General features: G+C 44.7%; 1 protein-coding gene across 4 annotated transcripts in view; it reads left to right on the forward strand.

Moving 5' to 3' along the window:
- SEMA3F (semaphorin 3F) overlaps positions 1 to 21,051 on the forward strand; it is a 418,190-nt gene that overhangs the window by 12,270 nt on the left and 384,869 nt on the right. For 3 of the 4 annotated variants that reach the window (XM_029599645.1, XM_029599643.1, XM_029599641.1), the window contains exon 2: positions 13,130 to 13,294. In XM_029599645.1, the coding sequence (XP_029455505.1) occupies positions 13,180 to 13,294 (115 nt within the window). In that variant the 5' untranslated portion in view covers positions 13,130 to 13,179. Of the gene's footprint in view, positions 1 to 12,130; positions 12,194 to 13,129; positions 13,295 to 21,051 lie in introns of all 4 variants that reach the window. The other variant, XM_029599642.1, reaches the window with a different exon arrangement.

Raw genomic sequence — 21,051 nt, forward strand, 5'->3', positions numbered from 1 at the left:
AAAAATGGTTTACTTATCTATGTTCCTTGCATCATTATTATCTTTAGCGAAAATCCCAAACTGTGGGTCGACTCTCAACTTGTATGCAAAGCTTTTTACACGTCTCTTCACTTCTTTCAGCTTCTCTTCACCCCAGCCTTTCTCTTTCAGCCTGGGCAAAAAGTCCAGAAGCTAATACTTCCCTTCACCCCAGCTTTCCTGGTCACTTATGCAAAAAAGAAACTTCTGATCCAGACCTTTGGGATATTGAGGGGATGCCCCTCCCTCTGGACTGATCAGCCTTTTCCAAAAATCTTCTTCAAATCTCTGAGTCCTGGTCCTAAGACTCCAAAATCTTCTCAGAGCCAAAACCTCCTGAGGGGATCTCCAGCTTCTGTCCTCAAATTCCACTTCTCCGACTGCTCTTTGCTTGAGATTCTGGGGGAATCTCTATCTTCAACCCTCTGCGGTCTCTCCTTCCTTCTGGCTCTTATAGCCACACCCAACCCTCTGACCACTGAGCATGCTCCCAGGGTTTATAAACTGTGGGAGGATTCCAAAATGCAAAACTGCTCTCCCCCCACTATCTTACTGATGGAAGAATCCTGGGGACTGAATTAGTGACAGGCAAAGCCCCGTCACAGAGCTGACCTGGCACCTTACTTACTTGGCTACATTTGTATGGGGAGCGATTTTATCTGCACACGCTTTAGCTGGGTAATGGGAGGGAATATTGAATGGGTAAGATTTATATATGTATGTATTTAAAATACTTTTATTCCGCCTATAGTGACTATGCCATTGGCTAAACTTGAATTCTTTTGAATCTGGGCTCCAGAGTTACCCATTCAGCAAATCGCTCCTGTCATCTACAAATGAGCCAGTTTCTGCGGTGCGCATTTTTTCTGAGAGTCTTTCGCTTACCTCTGCTGTTTTTAGGCTGACTTTAGTAGCCCTGCCGCCTACAGTCATCTAATCATTCTTGTTGTCCAAACAGTGTTTCAGCACATTTGCCATTCTATTTTCCTTTTCCAACTCCTTTCCTTTTTGCTTAGCTTGTCATGCACTTTGATTTATATTCCATTTCCCTTGCTTCTTTCTGAGAGGGAGTGGATTAAGAACTTTACCTCCAGTGTATTGTTTGCTGCTGTCCTCATTTAGCTTTGAATCTGCCTTTATGTTGTTTTATGTTGTCTCTTTACTCTAGCTCCCTTTGCTTCACCATCACTGCAGGGCAAGCCGAGGCAGCTTAGGGCTAGAGAGATACGTCCTCTGAGATGTACCCTCAGTGCTGCTGATTTTGGGGGGCAGGGGCCACCATAGTAGTGGCCGCTGTCATCCTTCTCTCCCCAGGCCTGGGCACACCGCCTTCATGATGCACCCAGTCTTGACCTGCTCCAGTGGAGAGAGGATTCACACCCGGATCCTCCACACCTTCACTTTTTTTCTTCCAGGCAGTAAACTTTTGAGTTCCTTTCACCTCTCTGAGTGGAGTTTTATGTTGCACTATTTTGGTATAGATGGAACCACGGAGTTGGCATCAGAATCTGCCTTTGTGAAGGCAAGGATGTCTATGCAACCCCTGAACTTTTTCCTTTTTCTGTTAATGGTAAAGACCAGGTCATGGTTACCTAACTACTACCCAGCTTCTACTTCAGTTTAGCTACAGCAGATCTTCTCTCATTTCTTGAGGTAGGGGATGGACAAAAATGAGTTTATAAGCATCTTTCTAACTTTATTTTATCATTTTATATTTCAAATACAAATTTCTTCTAACTCACTCAAATTAGATTCAGCACTGCCACCTTTACCTTCCCTTAATGATTGTAAAAATACCCCCCCTCATAATATGGAAGGCTCCAAAATTATATCTGGGAATTTGAAGTCTCTCATCATGATACTGTTTCCTTGTCTTATATTACAGTCTACATCCATTACTTCAATCAATATAAGCCTCTCAGGTTTGCCAATCTATAACTTATTCCGCCAAAATATCTCTCATTCTACAGAACCATCCATTTCATTCCACAAATATTAAACCACATCTGAGACACAATATCTTCACTCTGTTCTGAGCTTACAGCTGGTTCAATTATTAGACAAACTCCTCCCCCCGCCTTTCTCTTCCAAAAAAGATGAAAACATGAAAGTGACCCCCATTTGAGAATTATTCCGCCAGATTTCTGAAGTAACTACAATAATCACAGACTTTAACATCACCTGCTGTAATTCCTGAATCGGGTGATTGTGTATCTCTTGTCTGCTTGCGGCTGTACAGGATTCCCTCTTGGGGTGGTTCTCTGTATCTGTCTGAACATGGCTGTACAGGATTCCCTCGTGAGGTGATTCTCTCTCTCTGTATAAAAGTGTTTGTGTAGGATTCCCTCACTGGAGATTCAGAATGTCTGTGTGGACATGGCTGTACAGGATTCCCTTGTGGAGTGGTTATATAACTCGTCTGAACATGGCTGGACAGGATTCCCTCGTGGGGTGGTTCTCTGTATCTGTCTGAACATGGCTGTACAGGATTCCCTTGTGGGGTGGTTATATAACTCTTTCTGAACATGGCTGTACAGAATTCCCTCGTGGGGTGGTTCTCTGTATCTGTCTGAACATGGCTGTACAGGATTCCCTTGTGGAGTGGTTATATAACTCTGTCTGAACATGGCTGTACAGGATTCCCTCGTGAGGTGATTCTCTGTCTCTGTATAGAAGTGTTTGCGTAGGATTCCCTCACTGGGGATTCAGAATGTCTGTGTGGACATGGCTGCACAGGATTCCCTCATGGAATGATTCTGTATCTCTGTCTGGATTTTTTCTCACAGGATTCCCTTGTGGGGTGATTCTCTACCACTGTATAAAAATGTCTGTGCAGGATTCCCATAAAGGGGGGTACTAAAACTGTGTATGGATGTGGCTGTACAGGATTCCTTTGGGGGAGATTCTCTATTTCTGTTTGGATATGGCTGTACATGATTCCCTCATTAGGTGAATCTCCATCTCTTTATGGAAGTGACTGTACAGGATTCCTCGTGGGATAATTCTGAATCTCTGTCTGGATGTGGCTGTACAGGATTCCTCGTGGGATAATTCTGAATCTCTGTCTGGATGTGACTGTACAGGATTCCTCGTGGGATAATTCTGAATCTCTGTCTGGATGTGGCTGTACAGGATTCCCTCGTGGGGTGGTTCTCGATCTCTCTCCAGGCCTGCATTTGTTAGCAGGTACACACTGGGCCTGTGCCTAGGGTGGCAGAGGTCTAGGGGCAGCAGGCTGGCTGAAGATTTGCTGCCCTCAAGATCTGCTGAATCTCCCTCAGTATAGAACAGCCCTCTGCTTCCTTATCAAGTCCCTTGTCTAGCAGACAGAGCAAAGGGGGTTCAGTTTGAAGAGGTTAGGAAGGGCTGAGTCGGCATCATTGGGAGAGAGGTCTGGCTGAAGAGCATGTCTGTGTGTGAGAGAGAAGGGAAAGAGTAGGGAGCAGTATGTGTATGGGTGTGAGATAGAAGGGATTGGTGTCGCATGTGTGTGTGTGTGCCAGATTAGATGGGATTTTAGAGAGGGAATACAAGGGGGCGCAAAACCGAAGCACAGAAGAGACATACTCTGTCCCCCCCCTGCCACCATTGCTATTCAAATCTTCTTTCCCTTGACCACAGATCCCTTCCTTCAGATACTAGAACCTCCCTTCCTTCCTCTTCTTGGAACCCACCCCTCAACTCCTCCTACTCCCTTCTCCTCTTACTCATTCCTATTGCTACTCATTTTTAACATTTTTATAGCACCACACAACAAATGCAGCACTGTATAAAAATACAAAAAGACTGTCCCTGCTCAATAGAGCTTACATTCTGAAAGACAAACAAAGGACAAGAGACTTGAGATATTTCATAAAGCAAGACAATGGTTAAAAAGAAAAGAAAATAACGTTAGTTAAAAAGACTAAAAGCAGACAATCGGACATAGGATTTAAAAGCGATTTCAAAAAGGTGGGTCTTTAGATGGGATTTAAACATGGCAAGAAAAGAGAGCAGGAGCATGGCGCACCAGTTCAGGAAGACTAATCCAAGCACACGGCACAGCCAAATGGAAAGCACGGATTCTGGAATTAGCAGTAGAGGAGAAGGGCACAGATAGGAGTGAGGAGGGGTGCAGAGAGAAAAGAGAGGAGAGGTAGTGAGGTGCTGCAGAGTGAAGACATCTGTAGGTGAGAAAGAGGAGCTTGAACTGTATGCGGGAGGGGATAGGGAGCCAATGCAGTGACTTCAGAAGAGGGGTTATGTGAGTATAACAACTTTGGCAAAAGATAAGGCGTGCAGCTGAATTTAGGACAGATTGTACTGAACAGAGAAGGCTTGCCGGGAGATCTTTGAGGAGCAGGTTGCAATAGTCTAAGTGGGACGAGATGAGAGAATAGCTAAGGGTTCTGGTAGTGTGTTCAGAAAGGAAAGGACGGATTTTGGCAACGTTATAAAGAAAGAAACGACACGTTTTTAGCAGTGTTTTTGATGTACGTCATGAAGGAAAGAGAGGAATTGAAGAGGACTCCAAGATTTCGGCCTGATGGGACTGGGATGATGACCATTTTGTCCACAGAAACAGAGAAAGGAGGAAGAGGGGAGGTGAGCTTGGGGGGAAAAGATAAGGAGCTCAGTCTTGGCCATTTTGAGTTTAAGGTGGCGGCAGGACATCCAGGCAGCAATTTCAAACAAGCAGGCCGAGATCTGGGACTGGATTTCTGGTGAAATTTCTGGTGCACAAAGGTAGATCTGGAAGTCATCAGCATAAAAATGGTATTGAAAGCCATGAAAGGAAATCAGAGCACCAAGGGAATTAGTATATAGTGAGAAGAGAAGATGGCCTAGGACAGAGCCCTGAGGCATACCGATTGATAGTGGAATGGCAGTAGAGGAGGAACCACCAGAGGAAACGCTAAAAATGTGATGGAAGAGGTAAGAAGAGAACCAAAACAGGACAGAGTCCTGAAATCCAAGTGAGGACAGAGTATCAAGGAGTAGGTGGTGATCAGCAGTTTCAAAAGCTGCAGACAGGTCAAGGAGGATAAGGATAGAGATAAGACCTTTGACTTTAGCCATAAACAGGTCATTAGAAACTTTGGTAAGGGCAGTTTCAGTTGAATGTAGAGAGCGAAAGCCAGACTGGAGTGGATCAAGAATGGCTTGAGATGTAAGAAAGTCAAAACAGCGGCAGTGAACAGCGTGTTCACATGGTTTGGAGGCAAAATGGAGAAGGGAGATAGGACGATAGTTGGCAGGACAGTTAGGATCCAGTGAGGGTTTTTTAAGGAGTGATATGATTACAGCACATTTGAAGGCAGCAGGAATAGTAGCAGTGGAGAGTGATAAACTGAGGATGTGACAGATAGAAGAGATGACTGCAGTGGAGATGGAGCTGAGGAATTGGGTGGAGACCGGGTCAGAGGAACAAGTAGTGAATTTGGAGGAAGAGAAGATGAGCAGTTTCCTCCACTGTGACTTCAGGAAAGGAGAGAGTGGTGGAGGCTAGGGGAAGGGTAGAGAATATAAGTGAGGGAGAGGCAGGTAAAGGTGAAATAGTTGAGAACTCAAGACTAATCCTCTCTCTCTCCCCTCCCTTCTCCTTCCTCATCCCTGATTCATGATTCCCCCCCCCCCCTCATATCTCATCCTTCCCATCCTCTGTCCTTTCTCTCCCTATCCTCCCCATCCCCAGTCCTCTCTCCTTCTTCTCACCCCCTTTCTTTCTTCTATCCCCATCCCTGGTCCTCTCCCCTTTTCCTTCTTCTTTTCCCGTCTCTGTGATCTCCTTTCTCTACTCTTGCTTGAGATCTCGTTTCTTCCTCACCCAATGAAAAAAAAAATACAGACAAAAGCAAGGTTGCAAAATTACTTCATTTTTATATCGTGATGTAAAAGATGGAAAAGTTTGCCAATTTGCTTCAAAGTTTTCTTATTTTTGCCACAGATTCTACCCCTGAGCCACCATAGGAAACTATAGGGCTGTGCCTAGACCTTCTGCTCCCTGTTGACTTACCTTATTGGGGAGGGGGTGAGGGGGGCCATTGCACCAACAGTGCCTGGGGGTAGAAAACCCCTAAATCCGTCACTGTTTGTATGCACACGGCTGTTCAGGATTCCCTTGTTGGGGGAAAAAGCTGTACAGGATTAACTCGTGGGTGGTTCTCTGTCTCTGTATGGACATAGCTATAGAGGAGTCCCTCCTGGGACAAGTCTCAGTCTATATCTGGTCTTGGCTGCACAGGATTCCCTCCTGGGGTGATTTTGTATCTCTCTTTGCAAGTGTCCGTACAGGATCCCCTCGCTGGTTGTTTCTTTGTCTCTTATGAAAGTGCCTGCAGGATTCACTTGTGAGGTGATTCTCAGTCTCTGTATAGATGTGGCTGTACAGGATTTCTTCATGGGGTGTTTTCGTATTTCTGTATGGATGTATCTGTACAAAATCCCCTTGTGGGGTGATTGCCTGTCTCCGTGTGGATCAGTTTAAGCAAATGCTCGGAATTATCTGTCACAGAAACCGAATGATAATATAAAATGTGTTCTGTAAGTAACTCCTTTTTGAAGAACTGAAGAAAAATTCAGAGTTACAGAACTGATAACTGATCTACCAAAGGAATTTTGTTCTGTTTAATGAATTGGCCATTAATGAGGATGAGTGAATGAGCTGTCTGAAGAGACTGCAGTTCTCCCCACAGCTGATCCCTCATAGGCAGCTGGGGAAGATCTTCTCAGCTCTGAGGCTGTGATACAAGGCAGACGTGCACTGGCAGAGGCTCTCCCACTTCTGAGGCCGTGCATGCAGAGAGGTGCTGGGAAAGACTTTTGCAGTTGTGTGAGGCTGTATTATTGGGCAGCTATGCACTGGGTGAGCTTTTTGAGGCTGTGTTTTTTTGGGGGCAGCTGTACGCTGGGAGGGAGCGTTGCAGATCTGAAGCTGTTCCACCAGGCAGCGGAGGCTCCAAGGAGAGACTCTGAGCTCCGAGGCTGTGTTACTAGTTAGCTGCCAGCTGGAGAAAGAAGTCTCTGTGAAAGATAATATCCAAAAACTCCTCTGCTCTTTAATAATTCATGGAAGCTTTGGACAGTTTACACAGGCTGGAGAAAATGAGAGAGATGGGAACTGTAGGTCAACCTGGAATGGCTTAGGGGAGGGCACTGGAGCTTCCAGGAGATCCAGTTCCTCTAAATATACCGAGAACAAGTAGCAGGCCAGGCCCATTTCCTGGCAGTCCATCGCAAAGATTTAGGTTTGAAGAAGGAGAAAACTGGTGAAAAACCAGAAATGCAAGAGATCATAGAAACATAGTAAATGATGGCAGATATAAGGTCCAAATGATCCATTCAACCTGCCCAGCAAGGTGTTTAGAGTTGTAACTGCTGCTCTGTGCAGGGGTTACCCCCATGCAGAAATCTCACACCGTAAGTTATCCGGATAAATGCCTTTGAATATTCACCCCGCTGAGATTAGCTGAGGAGTGGGTAGGAGTTACTCAGCGTGTTTTGTATACATTTTAGTGCCCCATATTGCTCTGTGGGCACTGATGCTTTTTTCCTCCAGGCGGCTGTCATCAACAGATTGTGAGGGAAATAAAGAGATCCTCTTTCGTGGTGGCACTTAGCCTGCCTGGAAGTTGATATTTGGCACTCTCACATGTCCCAAAACAGAACCTGCACGGGGGTAACCTACGAGAAGGGGCAGTTACAGCCCTAAACATCTGCGGGGCATTTTGCTCTTTATCTGTCATCGTTTGCCAGGTTACCTTTTTTTCTCCGTTATATACAATATTTCCTTTCCTCTTTCCACTTCCCCTGCCACAGCTATCTCTCCCTTCCTTCCTCTTTTCCTCCTCCTCCTCCTTTGTAGCTTCTTTTACTTACCTAAAGTCTACCTGTGTTTCCTCTTCTTCTTCCTCCCTCCTCCCTGCCAAGCCTTGGCTTTGTAGAACAGGTTGTGGAGCTCTTACAGCAGAAAGGAGAGAAGAGGAGTCCACGAATCGGCCGGGGGGGGGGTCTAACTTTCCCTCCTTCTCCCTCTCCAGGAGAACCTGGCTCCCTAAGCCCTGGAAACAAAAGCAGAAAGATAGCAGCTCAGGTCCCGTCAAGAGGTGTAGCCACCAAGTGAGTCAGAAAGACTCAAAAGCCTAAAACACAAATCTAAACAAAGCCATGCTGAAAGGCAGTGCCTTTCTGCAGCTGCTTATCTGGGCACACCAAAGATGTCATTAAAAGTGCTAACAGCAGAGTTTGTGTGGCGGTCAGGGCCTCTTTTTTTTTTTTTGCTGTGACTGCTACTGCTATTTGCTATCCCCCAGAAGTTACTGTCCTACACTCATATACCCCAGCTCCCAGGTTTGCTGCCAGGCACTGGGAACGTTGTGCCCTATTGGAGACCTAGACGAGCGTCGTGCCAGAAGGTCACGCAGCCTCAGCGACAGGCCCAGAAACAGGGTTCTGTCCGCAAGAAGCAGCTCCTCTGTGGATCCATGTCCAGCAGACCTTTGTGTGACTACAGGATTGGCTTAGCCTTGCGGATGAGGACGAGAAAGGATTACGTTTATTTCTGCAGCAGGTGTATGGCTAGGCATTGCTTTTTCTGTGCAGCAGGGTGTGTTGGGGTGAGAGAGGATCGCCGTATCTGTGCAGAAGGGATCAGGATGGAGAGTGAGAGAGGATTGCCTTATTTCTGGAGCGGGGATCGGGGTGGGGTCGGAGAGGATTGTTTGATGTCCGATGATCAGGATGGGAGAGAGAAAAAAAATTGCGTTGTTTTCCGGAGCAGGCATTGGGATAGGGGTGAGAGAGTGCTGATTTATCTCTGCAGTAAGGATCAGGGTGGGAGTGAGGCTTGGTTTATTTCCGGAGTAGAGATTGGGGTGGGGGTGACAGCATTAGTTTATCCCTGGAATAGTAATTCGGGTAGGGGTGAAATTCTTTTTTTTTTTTACATTCTCTGGAGTAGAGATCAGTACTTTGGTGAGCGAGGATTGGTTTATTTCTGGAGTAGAAATCGGGGTGGGGATGAGAGATAATTGGTTTAGTCCTGTAGCAGGGATCTTGCTGGCGATGAGAGAGGTATGATTTGTCTCTGCAGTGGGGCTTGGCCTGGACGTGAGAGAGGGCCAGTTTATTCCTGCAATGGGGGTCGGGCCTAGGGTTGTGCTTTACGCTCTGCACAGACAGCGGCAGAAAGGGAACACTGGGCGGGAAAAAAAACCCTGGAAGAAGCAAGAATGGCCTGGAAAGAAAAGAAAAAGCCCGTGGGTTGGGATCCTAGAAAGATGGGAGGGCCAGGATCACAAGTCCCCATCCCAAAAAAACAAACAATAGGAGAGCTAGGATGGGGCCTAAGAGAGGAGACCATGATCTGACCTCCACGAAGCCAGCCCAAAAGGAGAAAGAAAAGCCTGCAGGTGACAAAGGTTTATGTTTATATTGTTGGCTTTGGCATTTATTGAGAGAAGAACAAGGATCCTCCCCCAGCTTAGAATAAACCTATAGCGGCTTTGTTCTTTATATTCAGGAGCACAACAATACGAGAAGTTTTAAATGAACAAAAAAAGATACAAAAAATAGTTTAAAAAATAACTATTATCAATATAACATTTTTCAATAAAATTTGGGTGGTCGTGGAGGTTTTTTGACCTGTGATATTACCCAACAGCATGTTTTTGCATTCAAAAAGAACAGTGCATGCGGGTTCTGAAGTCTATTCCTCCTTGTAAATAGTATTCAGCATTACTAAATTATTACATTTTTTATAAAATTGGTGCAGGCAGCGTCACAGATGATAACATAGAGGTCAATATTCAAAAGCCATTTAGAGGGATAACTCACTCACAGGCCGATACAGTACATTGCGCTCCGGCGGAGCGCACTGTTAACCTGCATTTGGAAGTGCGTTTTCGACACGCTAGCTTTACCCCTTATTCAGTAAGGGATAATAGCGCGTCGAAAACGCGCGTCCAACCCTCCCGAAACTTAATAGCGCCCGCAACATGCAAATGCATGTTGATGGCCCTATTAGTTATTCCCGCGCGATTCAGTAAGTAAAATGTGCAGCCAAGCCGCACATTTTACTTTCAGAAATTAGTGCCTACCTAAAGGTAGGCGTTAATTTCTGCCGGCACCGTAAAAACTGCTTTTCTGTACACCCTCCGACTTAATATCATGGCTATATTAAGTCGGAGGTCCCAAAAGTTAAAAATAATTTAAAAATTAAAAAAAAAAAATTTTTAATGGGCCCGCGGCTCGCGGGTTGAAAACCGGATGCTCAATTTTGCCGGCGTCCGGTTTCCGAACCCGTGGCTATCAGCGGGTTTGAGAACTGATGCCGGCAAAATTGAGCGTCTGCTGTCAAACTCGCTGACAGCCGCAGCTCCTGTCAAAAAAGAGGCGCTAGGGACGCGCTAGTGTCCCTAGCGCCTCTTTTTACCGCTGGCCCTAATTTGAATAATTTTTTTTTAGTGACTCGCGCGCACAGGAGAGCGGGCGCTCGCCCGCTCTCCCGCGAACTTTACTGTATCGGCCTGAAAGTTATCTCTCTAAATGGCAAATGTGGCATATTCAGCCTCTCAGCCAGCTAAATTATAGTTCCGGGGAGGGGTTGAGTTATGCAGCTAATTTAGCCAAATATCGGGTCTATCTGGGTAGGTTAGCTGGATAACCTTAGACCTGCTTCTGAGCCCTGTGTGACTGGATAATGTGCTACTTAACCAGATATCAAGACATCCGGCTAAGTAGCACTGTCAATCAAAAAAAAAAAAACCCCAACAAATAAATAAATGGGTCAGTGGGCCATTCTCTCCTCCTCCCCAAAAATATCTTATAAAGGCCCTGTCAGTCTGGGCCTTCCTCACCCCCGAAATTCTTACAATGTTACCAAGACACCCCCCCTGTCCAGGTATTTTTAAAATTCCAAAATCAGGCTGCCCCCTCCCTTCTCTCCCACCTACAAGGATTTACAACAGGTGCCCCCCCAACACCACCACCTTCCCTCAACTCTCCTAACCCCCCCCCCCCCAATACCTTATATTTGATTGCTGGGAGCAAGGGACCCTCTGTCCCGCTCCCGGTGCCTCCGTGCTGCTCTAAGAGACCGGGACGGGGAGATCTTGGTACTGTAAGGATTTGGGGGGGATGAGAAGGGCACGGCCCGATAGGGCTTTTATAAGATATTTTGATAGGGAGGGAGGGGATGGCACGCTGATCCATTTATTTATTTGCTGTTTTTCTTTATGGTCAGTGCTACTTAGCCAGATATCTTTAAAGAAATCCAGTTAAGTACCACATTATCCGGCCTTACGAAGCCGGATAACTAAAAACTTACCTGGCTATTTTCAAATGTAGCTGGTTAGGGTTTTGTTGTTTTTTTTTTTTTTTAATCCAGCTCCAGGTAGCTGGATAACTTTAAGCTTGTGTATTTAGCAAGATGTTTATCCCGCTGAACACATGGGACAAGTTATCTGGCTAACTTTGGCTGGATATCTTTTCCACAAAATGGCCTATTGAATATTGGCGTCATAGTTCCTTCCTTGACACAGCCACTTTCTGTACATTCACAGCAGGCATTTATATACAGGTTGACATAAAACTCCCTTTAAAGGTGCAACCTGCTTACACTGTAAGCCAGGCTTCAAGCTGCTGGCTCCCAAGGCTTCTCGCAGGTCTGTGCCACCTGAAGTGGTAACTCTGGGCTCATCATGGTCTCCTCCTGACTGGCTCCTGCTTCTCTGGCTAGTCTGCCTCCTTTGCAGACTCCTACCTCCCTGGCTGCTTCTTGAGCCGGTTTTCATTGATTGCTCCTTTCCAGCCTTACCAAGGGACTTAATGTTCTGCTTAAACAATGCCCTAAATGGCCCACACCTGTCTCCATGACTCCTGCCCCTTTAAGACTACATTACTGAGCAAGCTTCTGGCTATAGTCGCACTGCTTCCTGTCTCCTTTGGCTTTTCCCCAGCAGGCTAACTGAACCTTATCTCTAGTCTGCTTCCAACTGGCTGGAGTCCTAACTCCATTGTAGACTACAGTTCCCAAGAGCCCCCTCTTTAAAGTTCCATGCATTTTTTTCATTTCTGCCTTTCCCTTTGCATTGTTCTGTATGTTGCTGACAGCCTGCCTGTTCCGTCTCTTCAGGTCCTAAGCGTCTGGAGACTTAGCTCTGCCACATGGAGCACTGGTCATCTTTCTACCTGCTCAGTTAAGTGACTATGAACTTCCACATTAAGAACACAGTAAAACAGAAAGATAAAATAGCGATTACCTCTTGAGCATTATTTATACCTTTATCATATCCGTCTTCTCTCTGCTCGTCTTCAGAGCCTTTAGTTTAATTTCTTAGGGGGTAATAAAGCATTTTCTGCAGGTAAATATGTTTAGCCATGTAAACCTGTGTTGTGATTATTGTCCCCCTGCCCCTTCAGTGTGGGAAAACAGTGAGTGTGCATACTTTTACCTGCACAAAAAAAGGGGCGAGAATAGGTTGGCGGAGTCAAGGTATGTGTGGAGATTGCATTTTCAAATCTTCGTGTGTACTTTGTACCGACACTGTGCACGTCAGCTCTCATTTTCAAAGGGAAAGTCCATAAGGAAATGAGCTTATGGACTGCAAGCCCCGTGGCAAGTATCATTATTGCCCTCCCTGCATTTTTGGTGTGGATTCTGCACCATTTTGGTAGCCCTTCTCTGGACCTCCTCTCTTCTGTTTCTATCCATTTGAAGATCTAACCTCAAGAATTGGACACACTAGTGCAGTTGAGATCTGACCATTGATGTGCACAGAGGCAGGATTACCTCCTTTTTTTAATTTTTTTTGCTGGATACATCTCTCTCCTATGTGCCTCAGCATACGTCTTTATATATAGACAAGGGCGGTAGCTTGCTTGCACTGGGGGAGAGAGTCCTGGCCATTTTTCTGCTCTATCCTTGACAAAGCAGTAAGTCTGTGGGAGGGATTTGAGGTAGACATGATAGCATGTCCATCATACCCAAAATGTACCTCCCAAAGAATCCTAGGTTGGAGCTTTTGAAAATTGCCCGCGACAGAGAAATCAGCAGAAGTGGTGAGAAAAAGAGCACTCCCAGATCTGCTGGACGTTAAATGAGCCTTTGCTTCTTTTTTTTCCTCCTTGACAGGGTTTGGAAGGCCTTAAACCAGTCTTGCGTTGTGCAGTCCCGGTCCCGCCATGCCTCCTGTGGGCCTCATGTTCCGGGCCTGCCTGCTATCTCTTTGCTGCCTGACCTCTTCCAGTACCAAGGAGTATCAGTTCACTTCTGCCAGGGTCCAGCTCTCCTTCAAAGGTAAGAACGGGTCTGACAGCCAGAGGGGAGGGACTAAAACTCATGAGCTGTTTTCTCAGCGATGTCTTGCTTGGATGGCCAAGAAGAGACATTTCAGGGCAGTGATGTATTTGTAATTAGCTGCCCATACGGTGCTTGCGCTGAACCAGTAACACAAGAAAATGAACGACTTTAAGTAGAGAAGCATACATTGTCTGAGTTGGAAGCAGATGTCCTTGGAAGTTATTACAACACTTGTAATGCCCTGACAGTGTACATGGCACTGTACAAAGGTATTCTGTCTATATAGCACTGACCTGCAGATCTGTACGAGGTATTATATTTCTCTATGGACAAGTAGGATGACCAGTTACACCCCGTCTGATGGTTCCGATGTGCAGCATCTCCTGGGATCTTCTGGAAAAGCTTGGAATAACTTTTCCAGGCATGCGTGGAATTTCCCATGCAGCCTCCATACACATCCTCTCTTCACCCCTAAACTTCTGAGCTTTCTTCATGATATCACCACACCTGTCACTTTTTGCCCTCCTGTCCCGTAATTTCTTAGACCAGTTTTTGGCACTTCAAAGTTTTATTAGGGGGTACATTTTCAAAATGTATGGATTATGTGTGTAATCCTGTAAGTCACTTAGAGTTTGTCATCAGGTGACTAATAAATAATAATAATAATAGTAGTTAGATACGTAAAAAAAAAAAAAAGCTAGCCAATACATGTGTAAATAGCCTCTAAAGTCTATTCGCACATCTCATATATTATAAAAGTTGAAAATACATGTGCATTTTCACTTTCTCGTGCACATATACACACACACGTAAAAAGGCGCAATCTGGGGTATTCCAGGGCAAGGCTAACAATTACGCACATAAGTTGCTGTTTTAAAAGAGACTTATGCAGGTAGATTAGCCAATTTATTTGCGTAATTTTATGTCTGCTAATAATCTGGCATAAGTGATATTAAAGGTGTTTATTGGGGACTATTGTCTAGGTCAGGGGTGCTCAAATCAGTCCTTGGGGAGGCCCCCCCAGCCAGTTGGGTTTTCAGGATATCTCTAATGAATGTGCATGAGAAATATTTGTGTACATAGGAGGTAGTTCATGCAAATACATCTCATGCACATTCATTAGAGATATCCTGAAAACCCGACTGGCGGGCCCAAGGACCAGTTTGAGCACCCTTAGTCTAGGTGGGAGGTCTGGGTGAACTGAGGGGATATCAGGCTGAAGAACCAGGAGGATCTCGATAACCTGGAGAAGGACTGGGCAAACTGGTGGACTATGTGTTAAAACTGGTCATTTTCTTGACATGCACATATATTAAAACACACTGGCTTACGTGCGTAAATCCCGATGTATGTAAGTCCTACTTAATTTTCGCATGTAAGAGATGCATGCAAATATTTTTTAAATAGATTGGAAAAGTGTGCGTTCAGTGCATTCATATGTGTTCTTTCAATACATTACATGTGTTCACATGTGAGCCTATGTATGCATATATGTTGGTGTGGTAGAGAGATGCATATATTATATGCACAGGATATAAAATATTATTGTAAATCTACGCATGCCCGTTTAGGCACATATATGCCCGTGTGCACAGTTGTTTGAAAGTTATCCTCTATTTTTTAATGCTGCTTTTCAGCACCAAGTTTTTACCTCAGTATAATCATTTTCAGCCTGGGATATATATTTTCTGCAAAATTTTGTCCTTTCATAGTGTTTTGTCAATTTTCTTTTTTTTTTTTTTGTACTGTGGCTGAGAAGTCATCCAGGAGCTTCAGATTTGGCCCTGATTTGACCACAAGATGTTTATCACTCACTAACAAGAGGTTTGCATGCACTGTATCGTGCAAGAGCACAATCCCTTTGATTATGGTATCTGCTCAGAGATGACACCAAGGTCTATTAGGCTCTGAAACTGAAATTACTTGATATCTCTGTGAAAAGGACCAGTACTCTATCCCTGGCGGTGAAGGTTTTGATTCCGAAGGATCCAGTGGCAAGCATTAGGCACGTAGAGAGTAAGTACCTTATCCTCTGAGTTGAGGGAACACTCCTGCTCTTCCAGCTTTGTGCAAAGGAAAGATTCCTTTGGGTTGAGCTCAGATACAAAAAGAGGCAGCGACAAACTCCAAGCGAAAGAGGTGAAGACTCAGCACTTTTTTCAAGTGGCATTCAGGTGTGAGAGCAGAGGCGTTATGTTCCCTCCCAAGTTGCTTTGTCTGGAAGTAAGCACACCTACCCAAGTTGAGACTCATCCATGACGGTGTTCAGTTTCTGAACCTTAGCCCCTAGTACTTCCCCTCTCTGGCCACCCAAAGACCTTTCTTCTCCTGCTGAGACCTCTCCACTTTTTACCTATGCAGTGTTTGACAGGAAATTAGATAGGAGAAATCCTTGAGGCTGATAATCGGCATCTCAAGCAAGTTGAGTTGTTGATGTTGAGCACCTCTGTACCATCTGCTGCACCTATGGAACTGGTCCTTGAGATCTTTTCTGTAGTAATGAGTAGTTTTGTGCTGAGACTTGGCATTGGCATCGTCTGCACCAAGTTGAAGCCTCACAGATTCCGAGAGGGAATCCTCTCCAGCTGTCCAGCAATGCTCAGTCTCACTGCCTAGGGAACTATCTTGGATGCCTACTGTGGCTATGACTCATGACTCAGTGCCTTCCCAGACTATAACTCAAGTCATAATCTCTGAGCGAATTTGAAGAATCTTGGGGTGCAGCCTATAGGTCTGAAGAATCATTCTGAAGAGGAATCTTCTCCTGACTTCCTCTCGCACTCCTCTCAACAGATGAGGAAGAGGCCCTCTTCTGAGGATGTTTCTTCTTCATTTCTTTTTTACCGTCCAAAAATTAAAGTCCAGTTAGAGCAGAATAAAGATGGAAGAAAAGTTCAGCAGCATAAGTCCAGAATTTAACTCCAAAAAAAGAGCAACCTCCCACTTCCAGTCACCAAAAAATTTTACAGATGCACTCACAGTTCTCTTTCCTTCAAAGCCGACCACTTTTCAGGGGAACTTTCCCAGTCCAACCCCATCCAAGGTCCCTTACTCCTATAGGATACCAGATTTAGCACTTAAATTTCTCTCCTCTGGCAGAAATCTCTGTCCCAAGCTGTGGGCGTCCCAAGGCAGATTAAAAATAGTATATACAATTTGACCAATCAGGCTTTATTCCTGGCAGGATGGCATCTGATAATGTTCGTAAAATTGCAGACTTGATGGGTTGGGCCACTACTGCACACATTCCTTTACTATTACTAGCCATCGATGCCGAAAAGGCCTTTGACTTCGTTCACTGGCCCTTCTTGTTGCAGACTATGAAAGCTTTTCATTTTGGGGACAAATATATCAGATGGATTCAGAAACTTTATGAATCCCCATCGGCATGTTTGAAAATTAATGGGGGCTATTCCCAGGCATTTCCAGTCGGAAGGGGTACCCGCCAGGGGTGTCCTCTGTCGCCCTTATTATTTGCCCTATTTTTGGAACCCTTCACTCACCATATCAGACAGAATGCTGAGATACATGGGATGCGCATTGGGGAATTTTCATCCAAATTGTCGCTTTTTGCGGATGACATTCTGTTCACTATCACTGACCCTCTTATCTCTTTGCCGGCCATTACCAAGGAAATATCAGCCTTTAGCGGAGCCTCCGGATTTAAAATAAATTGGGATAAATCCAAGCTTCTTAATGTATCCACCCCGCAAGACATTACCGAGCAATTACGTAAAGCTCATCCCTTTAAATGGGCCAAAGAAAAAATAAAGTATCTGGGGATCTATATTGGCAGACCTGGTGATTTGTTTCAACTTAACTACCCTCCTCTTATGGCGAAAATCTATAAGGACCTGGAGGAATGGGACAGATACCATATTTCGTGGCTGGGCCGGCTGTCGGCACTAAAGATGAATATACTACCTAGAATATTGTATCTGTTCCAGACTCTACCCATAACTATACCTAAACCAATTTTGGCTAAGTGGCAGACTAGGCTCTTTAAATACCTCTGGAGGGCTGGGCGTCCCAGGATAGCCAAAGCTACTCTTTATCTACCTCGCTCACAGGGGGGTTTGGGAATGCCAAATCTCCACTATTATTTGGGGGCGGCACAGCTCAAGGCTGCTGTGGAATGGCACAATACTACTCGTAGAAAGCCGTGGGCACAGCTGGAACAGGAGATGATGGCAATGTTACCACTTACAGCCACTTTGTGGCAAAAAGGCAAGCAATGGCACCCTCCGGTGCATATGCCTGAGAGTGTGCGGATAACCATGCAAGTATGGGAACAATGGCACCCTGCATTGCTAGGGGATAGGTCGATGTTTTTGAGCACTCACCTCTTCCATCACTTGGCTTTTCCTCCGTCGATTGCATCCCAAGCCTTTAAAGATTGGCGGCTTAGGGGTATACAGCAGGTAACACATGTCTGGGAACCGGGGAGGATGGTGTCCTTCCAGGCTCTTCAAGAACGGTATGCCCTGCCTGATAGGGATTTATTTAAGTATATGCAAATCCGGCATTTCCTATCTCAAACACAGGTGGTGAAAGACCTGTCATTGGGGCCTATGCCTATCGAATCTATGTGCTTGCACGCTGATAGAGTGGGCCAACACATATCCAGGATATATAACCTGCTTGCAGGAAAGCTCCGCCTGACGGCTCCTCACATAGTAGCATGGGAAAAGGACCTGCAGGAGTCATGGTCAATTGAGGATTGGATACAAATTGTACAGGGTATAGGAAAAGGGCTAATTTCGTCCCTACATATAGAGAACGGCTATAAGCTCCTCTATAGATGGTATATCTCACCAGCACAGCTGAGCCATACGCGTACTGAGCTTTCAGGAGACTGTTGGAAGAAGTGTCTCCAACGTGGCACGTTTTTCCACATGTGGTGGACTTGTCCCCAGGTTCAAGGGGTATGGCAGCGCGTTTCGCTGTGGCTCACTGATATCCTGGGAGGGGTATTTACGCTTACACCAGCGCAGGCATTATTACATAAAGATGCGCCAGATAAGACGCTGCATCAAAACCTTTTTATTAAGTATGTGGTGACGGCGACGCGTTGTGCACTGGCTTCTCATTGGAGGGATTCTCGAGTCCCATCTCTACCAGATATACAGGCCAGAGTCTTAACTATGCACACTTTGGGGAAAATAACAGCCCATAAACATAAGACCTCCCTTAAATTCAAGAAAGTCTGGCACGGCTATGAAGAATGGTTACATAATCTCTCTACGTGAGCCTGATTATTTTAGGGGGTGTCTGGGTGTCTCTGCTGTGGGCATAGTATACTTATTTAGTACAGGGAACGGCTTGGTATGCGCTATATGGGGGTTTTTCTATACTCTGGGTGCTCTTGCACACAATGATGGTGGTATATATCCTATCTGTATGAATATCATTTTTGGTATGAATATCCGAGGAGTATTTGGAGTTTTATATTTTCCTTTATTACTATGTTTTATACTTTCTCTTTTCTATGTTCTGATATGTATTAGGAAGCGGGGGGGGGGGGGGGGGGGGGGAAGGGGAGGTATATGAATATATAATGTATGGGGGGGGTTGACAGTACTCTACCATGTATGCAATGGCAATCTTGCTGTTCCTGTTTACTGTTCTATGTTCTTTGTGTCCACTTCTGCGAAGGGACCTATCCAACATGGTACTCATTGTATTCACTGTTTTCATTTACCTCTTCCAAAATAAAAGTTATAAATTAAAAAAAAAAAAAAATAGTATATACAGTATGCAGCGTAGAACCAGAAAAGTGCATTTATTTACTCAACAAAATAAGATCATAAGAAGTCATGCAGAGTCAGAACTTGAGTCCAGCATACTGTTTTTGGGTCGTCATGTTCTTCCCACCCACTGGCACTTTGGTTGGTTTTTCCTCTTTTTGTTGAAGGCAGCCCATAGCTAGGGATTCCTACATGTATGACTGGCCATCCTGCTTGCCCTGGGAAGACAAAGTTGCTTACATGGAACAGGTGTTTTCTGAGTGCAGCTGGATAACCAGTCCCACATACCCACCCTCCTCCCCTGCTGGACTTGTTTCTATGCTTTAGTTAATATTGAAGCTTCTGCAAGGCTGCGTCTGTGTGCGTAAATCTCACACATGCCTTGAAAAGCTTTTCCAAGCTCTTGCAGGGGACTCTGGGAGATGTTCTTACTGGCGCCATCACATGATGTCATCCACGTGTGACTGATCATCCTGCTGCCTTCAGAGAACACGTTATAGTTAAGTCACAACGCATTATGTAGCGCTGACAGCATGTGCAGGACTGTGCAAGGTATTATATACTGCTGATAGGGTTCAAAGCACTGTATGAGCTGCTGTTGTATTTATATTATATTGCAGTGTACACATCACTGTAGAAGGTATTATTATACAGTATTTATATAATGCCAGAGTAAACAATTCTGTACAAAGTGTTGTAAATTTATAGCATGCTGACAGTATGCACATCACTGTAGAAGATGTTATATTTATATAAAGCCAGAATAAATAATGGTTTACAAGGTGCTATGATATTTATAGCGTGCTGATAGTGTGTACAGCAGTGTAGTATGATATTTGCAACTGATGGTATACACACAGTACTATACAAAGTGTTTGATATATGCTGTACCAACAGTGTGCATAGTGCTGACGATGTGTGTGACGCTCTAGCAAGTGTTATCTTTATATCGCGCTGACAGTATTTGTGGTGATTCTGTAATATTTATCCAGTACTGACTGTGTGCACGGTGCTATATGAGGTTATATTATATTTATAAAGTGCCGACAGTGTGCACAACACTGTATAAAGTGTTATATTAACATATTGCTAACAGTTCATGGTGCTGTATGAGGTGGTATTATATTTATGTGGTTTTGTCTGTACATGGTACTGTATGAGATGACAATGTGCATGGTGATATATGAGGTGATATTATATTTATATGAGGTGTTGTAATATTTATTCATATACTGACAGTGTACTTTGTTGAATTTATATAGCACTAACAGTTTGTATGGCATCATGCAAAATGTTATATGTATGGCGGACAATATTCAAAGGCATTTAGCTGGATAACTGACAAGTTATTAGGCCAAATGTCAAGTTTTCAATCTCTCTGGATAAGTAATGGGCGTTTTGGCAGCATTCCAGGGTGGGCATGAGCTAGCCGGGAAACTTGGGTGTCCAAATACCAATATTATGAGTTAGTCAAATAACGTTTTTCAGCTAACTACAGCCTGCCCCAGAAGCAGGTCTAAAGTTATCCGGGAATGTGTTTCTGGATAACTTTAGACTTAAGTGGCTGTATTCAAAAGAATATTAACTGGGTCATTGGCGACAGTTTAAAAAAAAAAAAAAAAGTGTCACGTGGGTTTAGCGGCGCGATTTCTCAGCCCCCCTCACTCAATGTATAAAAAAATGTGCCCTGCTGGGCTGAACCCTCCCCCGCCCCTTCAAACCACTCCAAATACTGTTAAAAAAGAAAAGTAGGGTGGTTCGGCACCAGTTCCCCTCTTCCCTGGCCCCGTCCCTCTCACCCTGGTTAGGCAGAATCTGAAATCAATGTCCACTCTTTCTCTCCCCTCACCCCGTAAATTAAGAAATCTTTTTTTTTTCCTGCCAGGATTATGATATGATTGTAGTGCAATCCTGGCAGCTTTCAGCATTACTGTCTCCTGAATATCCAGGATATATTATCTGGCTAACTTTAGCTGTTTAAGTTAGCCGCTGAAGGCTTTTGTGGCT

The sequence above is a fragment of the Rhinatrema bivittatum genome, chromosome 4 (assembly GCF_901001135.1).
Source record: "Rhinatrema bivittatum chromosome 4, aRhiBiv1.1, whole genome shotgun sequence".
Classification (NCBI taxonomy): Eukaryota; Metazoa; Chordata; class Amphibia; order Gymnophiona; family Rhinatrematidae; genus Rhinatrema; species Rhinatrema bivittatum.